The sequence below is a fragment of the Drosophila mauritiana genome, unplaced genomic scaffold (assembly GCF_004382145.1).
Source record: "Drosophila mauritiana strain mau12 unplaced genomic scaffold, ASM438214v1 Y_24, whole genome shotgun sequence".
Taxonomy (NCBI): Eukaryota; Metazoa; Arthropoda; class Insecta; order Diptera; family Drosophilidae; genus Drosophila; species Drosophila mauritiana.
The window spans coordinates 199,743-205,815 of record NW_022881570.1 but is presented as its reverse complement, the minus strand read 5'-3'; the positions used below and the strand labels follow the sequence as shown (position 1 = coordinate 205,815).

The 6,073-nt window shown below is 44.2% G+C and overlaps 1 protein-coding gene and 1 pseudogene across 1 annotated transcript; both read left to right on the top strand.

The window, feature by feature from the left end:
- Positions 1-1,232: 1,232 nt before the first annotated feature.
- Positions 1,233-1,844, top strand: LOC117150051 (stellate protein CG33238-like; the record flags this gene model as incomplete). The annotated part of the gene is made up of 2 exons (XM_033316913.1): positions 1,233-1,274; positions 1,407-1,844. Coding segments are annotated over exons 1-2 (480 nt in total), but the record flags the coding sequence as incomplete, so codon positions are not given.
- Positions 1,845-4,079: 2,235 nt separating this feature from the next.
- On the top strand, positions 4,080-4,533 carry LOC117150035 (annotated as a pseudogene).
- Positions 4,534-6,073: the final 1,540 nt, after the last annotated feature.

Below are 6,073 nucleotides of genomic sequence, written 5' to 3'. Positions count from 1 at the left end.
CGCCAGGAGGCCGCCAGAAAGGCGATGCTAAATCCTTTTCGGCAAAACTTGAACGACAGAAGACCACGTTTCTCCTCCCATGACACGGCCATTCAGAAGCGACTAGCTTTAAGCCAAGAATCATTGACGAAAACACACCATCGCCAGGCAATTCCAACCCATATTTACAAAAAAGCTTCGCGGACGACCCCACCACAAACCTAGCTAAGATAGTCGACAAGTTAAGAGAGTGACGGCCAAAATTGATCTCTGTCCGCTCGCTTACGCTGAGAGCGTAAGAAATCTAAAAATAGAATCGTGCTCGTGCCTTTAGTTTTCCAAAGTATTCAAAATTTAAGTAATAAAAATTTAGAAAATAAAAATATGAAAACAGTTTGTTGCAAGAGTCATATCTTGAGGCACGAAGTGCGGACACAAGCACTCAACAATCATTGCCTTATTAATTTTTCACACGTCGCCAGCTGAATACTCTAATGACAAATATTCTAATATAAATTCATTTTTGAAATTTTTTCGTGATATTATGATTTGGCTATTATTATTTAATACTATATTATTACTATTTTATTTAAATAAGAATAAAGTTAAGGCAATGCAAATCAAGAATTTTTCACATGGAGCCAATTGATCAAAAATAATATAGATTTAAAGTCTACAAATTTCTACGTGTGCACGCATACAGTTGTCTGTTTTCACTGTATGCGTAGAAAAGAGCTGTTCGCTGTAGCGCTCTTCGCTCGAAAATATTTACAATCGTATACATTGAATATTTGAAAAAAATGAATAATTTGATTGAAAATGATTTTTGAATGATATAATGAAAATCATTTTCTGTAAAAATATAATCGGTATACAATCGTATACATTGAATTTTTGAAAAAAATGAATAATTTGATTGAAAATGATTTTTGAATGATATAATAAAAATCATTTTCTGTAAAAAAATTATCGGTATTTTGATCAGAATTTTTTGAAATGATCCCAATTCAGAATGTTATGTATAGTTGATGAAAGATCTAATATTTTGTCATTACTAGACTAAGAAAAATTTGAAAAAATATTAATAAATAAATTGTATTTTATATAATATAACTGAGTTATAAGTTTATTAATGAATTTAATGTTAAACATTTTCCTTTGGATACTATTTATAAATTAATATAAAAACGCTGTGCTTGCCGCTTTGACGAGTTTGAGATTTTTGTAAAGGCCATTCAGTCCTCGGCCGATTAATGGTTGCAACCCAACTTATACATAGATGTCATTATGGCATAGTAGGCCTTGTCATTTCGCACTGTACTTTTTATTATTTTTCATACGAGTGAACTGGCAACATGTCGAGCCCGTGAGTAACTAGGTTTTTCCTATGGAAAAAATAGCAAATCACAGTAAAATCTTGTAGCCAGAACAAAAACAACAGCAGCTGGATCAGTTTGTTCCTCGGGATCAAGGGCAACGAGTTCTTCTGCCGCGTGCCCATCGACTACATTCAGGAGACGTTCAACCAGATGGGCCTGGAGTACTTCACCGAGACACTGCAAGTGATCCTGAATCCGGTGCTCGACAGTTCCTTGGACTGGGTCTTCGGCGATGAGGATAAGTGGTACGGCATGATCCCCGCCCGATACATCATGTCGGAGAGAGGCGTGGATGATATGCGCCAAAAGTATGAGAGAGGGGACTTCGAAGTGTGTCCAAAGCTCTCCTGTAGGCAGAAAACCCTTTCTGTGGGCCCCAGCGACGTGTGTGGCAAGTCCAACGTGAAAATCTTCTGCCCTCGCTGTTACGACTTTTACGAGCTGCGATCCGATGCACAGCTAGACGGAGCAATGTTCGGGACCAGCTTCTCGCACAACTTCTTGAGGCGCTCGCGCAACAGTAGCAAACAGTGAAGCCAGCAGCAAGAACAACAACAACTTATGGACGGCCAGAACGTGAACCAAAGCGGAGGATGGGCATCGGTGTTATCCATCTCATCGGACGATGGTAACTGCTCTTCCTCGCCGCCATCAATAATAGTCTCATCGCTGGATACCACGTCATCGCTTAACTATACTATTCACCAACCAGCCCAAGTTCGAGAGGCGTTTTCGAGTAGTTATCACACATCTCCACCACTCCCACTCCATGCTCGTGGATAGTCCAGGAGCTGCTGAAGCTCGGATTCCATGCGCGCTTCGTCAGAAATATGACGAATCCGGCTACAGGTGGCCCCATGCGAATGTTTGAAGTGGAGATCGTCATTGCCAAGGACGGCTGTCATGACAAAATTATCTCACTCAAACAAGAGGTGGGCAATGGGTCGATATTGAAAGGACACGGGAGCCGGTCCAGTGCTACAGATGCCAGGGCTTCCGGCATGCCAAAAATTTATGCATGAGGTGCCAAGATGCATGAAATGCACTGGCGATCATCTGTCATCCTGCCACTTGCGTCAACTGCTTTGGAGAGCATATTAGTGCGTACAAGGCGGTTTCTGGCGGCAAGCAACATTGACATAAACAACATACGGACAATTAAAGACGCAACAAATAACATTTATAGACGACAAGGCCCATCTCCACGCAATAATACCCCTCGTCTGCCGTACAGCTCAGCAATCCTGAGCAGGTCAATCAGTGAAGCTCGCCAGGAGGCCGCCAGAAAGGCGATGCTAAATCCTTTTCGGCAAAACTTGAACGACAGACCACGTTTCTCCTCCCATGACACGGCCATTCAGAAGCGACTAGCTTTAAGCCAAGAATCATTGACGAAAACACACCATCGCCAGGCAATTCCAACCCATATTTACAAAAAAGCTTCGCGGACGACCCCACCACAAACCTAGCTAAGATAGTCGACAAGCTAAGAGAGTGACGGCCAAAATTGATCTCTGTCCGCTCGCTTACGCTGAGAGCGTAAGAAATCTAAAAATAGAATTGGCTTGCTCGTGCCTTTAGTTTTCCAAAGTATTCAAAATTTAAGTAATAAAAATTTAGAAAATAAAAATAAATAAAAATATGAAAACAGTTTGTTGCAAGAGTCATATCTTGAGGCACGAAGTGCGGACACAAGCACTCAACAATCATTGCCTTATTAATTTTTCACACGTCGCCAGCTGAATACTCTAATGACAAATATTCTAATACATTAAATACATTTTTGAAATTTTTTCGTGATATTATGAGATTATAAAACCGACAGAGGCGCTCGCGCAACAGTAGCAAAAAGTGAAGCCAGCAGCAACAACAACAACTTATTGACGGCCAGAACGTGAACCAAAGCGGAGGATGGGCATCGGTGTTATCCATCTCATCGGACGATGGTAACTGCTCATCCTCGCCGCCATCAATAATAGTCTCATCGCTGGATACCACGTCATCGCTTAACTATACTATTCACCAACCAGCCCAAGTCCGAGAGGCGTTTTCGAGTAGTTATTACACATCTCCACCACTCCCACTCCATGCTCGTGGATAGTCCAGGAGCTGCTAAAGCTCGGATTCCATGCGCGCTTCGTCAGAAATATGACGAATCCGGCTACAGGTGGCCCCATGCGAATGTTTGAAGTGGAGATCGTCATGGCCAAGGACGGCAGTCATGACAAAATTATCTCACTCAAACAAAAGGTGGGCAATGGGCGGATATTAAAAGGACATGGGAGCCGGTCCAGTGCAATGCCAAGGCTTCAGGCATGCCAAAAATTTATGCATGAGGCCGCCAAGATGCATGAAATGCACTGGCGATAATCTGTCATCCTGCTGCACCAAGCTAAATCCACCCCTGCCACTTGCGTCAACTGCTCTGGAGAGCATATTAGTGCGTACAAGGCGGTTTCTGGCGGCAAGCAACATTGACATAAACAACATACGGACAATTAAAGACGCAACAAATAACATTTATAGACGACAAGGCCCCCCTCCACGCAATAATACCCTTCGTCTGCCGTACAGCTTAGCAATCCTGAGCAGGTCAAGCACTGTACTTTTTATTATTTTTCATACGAGTGAACTGGCAACATGTCGAGCCCGTGAGTCTCTAGGTTCTTCCTATGGAAAAAATAGCAAATCACAGTAAAATCTTGTAGCCAGAACAACAACAACAGCAGCTGGATTAGTTTGTTCCTCGGGATCAAGGGCAACGAGTTCCTCTGCCGCGTGCCCATCGACCACATTCAGGAGACGTTCAACCAGATGGGCCTGGAGTACTTCACCGAGACACAGCAAGTGATCCTGAATCCGGTGCTCGACAGTTCCTTGGACTGGGTCTTCGGCGATGAGGAGAAGAATGATCCCCGCCCGATACATCATGTCGGAGAGAGGCGTGGATGATATGCGCCAAAAGTATGAGAGAGGGGACTTCGAAGTGTGTCCAAAGCTCTCCTGTAGGCAGAAAACCCTTTCTGTGGGCCCCAGCGACGTGTGTGGCAAGTCCAACGTGAAAATCTTCTGCCCTCGCTGTTACGACTTTTACGAGCTGCGATCCGATGCACAGCTAGACGGAGCAATGTTCGGGACCAGCTTCTCGCACAACTTCTTCGCGCAGCGGCCGAACTTGAGACCCCAGCCGCCCCTGGACGTCCACCGGTAAGTAATTCTCCGAATTTAGTCCTGGTTCTTTTCTACACAAAGCGCTTGCATTTGCAGTCTATTTGGCTTCCGGTTTTTACGAGACGGCCTTGATGAAGCTCGAATCGCCCGAGTCCTCGCCCAAGAATATCGGATCCTCGGTCAACAAGTCCCAATGAATAATCTGAATGTTTAACTTCACACGAGGGAGAGCAGAAATGGTTGTCCTATATATCAGTCAGCTTATACTCACGCCAACACACAGACAAACCTAAGCCTTTTCTATTGACGACGCGGACTGCGGCGCATGTTTTTCCTTCCCTTCACAAAAGGTTATGCGTGCACCAAAGTTAACGGGCCTGGCTGGCCAATGCTTGCTGCATACCGGCATCTCCGCAGCAACGACGTTACCAGCACCACTGAAAGCAGAAACAGGATTACTATAGGCAATGCGCAGGAACAGTAAGCACAATTATTACAATAAGAAACAACACGCGAGTTTTCTGCTTCGTTTTCGCTTGGGAGAGGAGAGACCAGTTTCCCGAAATGCCATTGACACTGACAAACGCGAGTAACGGGTGGGAAAAATACTAGAATCCGAAAAATAATAACTGCATAACTGCATACCGGCATCTCCGCAGCAACGACGTTACCAGCACCACTGAAAGCAGAAACAGGATTACTATAGGCAATGCGCAGGAACAGTAAGCACAATTATTACAATAAGAAACAACACGCGAGTTTTCTGCTTCGTTTTCGCTTGGGAGAGGAGAGACCAGTTTCCCGAAATGCCATTGACACTGACAAACGCGAGTAACGGGTGGGAAAAATACTAGAATCCGAAAAATAATAACTGCATAACTGCATACCGGCATCTCCGCAGCAACGACGTTACCAGCACCACTGAAAGCAGAAACAGGATTACTATAGGCAATGCGCAGGAACAGTAAGCACAATTATTACAATCGTATGGTCGCTGACGTGTGAAGACGTGTTTTCATCGAGCTCCGCATAAAATCGGTTGTTTTTTAGTGAAGTGAATATATAAACATAATACAAACAAATAAATCGAAAGCGAAATAGACGCTCTGTGCGATGCACCATCGCTCGAATACATATTCTGTGTTTGAAATAGTTTAAGCAAGTAGTTTTACACTATGAGCCAAAACGACACTCGAGTTCAGCGACAACGCGAGCAAGACGACCGCCGGCTCTCATTGCAACGAAACAACGCGTACTTCTCTTACGTCTCCGCGACTTCTGCAAACAGCGAGCGGTCAATCACCCCTAACCCGACAAGTTTACCATTGCCAACAACTCAAGAAAGAGCGCGTTCTTGCTCTCCCTCACTACTGTCACAAAACCCCCAATCTCCAAACACTTGCGAAATTTCTTTACGCTTACCTACGGTGACTAGTACTGTGACAACAACAACCACTGCAACTGCAATCACAACAACAACTGGAACGGTATCGTCAGCTCGCTCAATTTCGTCGACGCAAGCATTTGCTCCTACTGAACCAGCG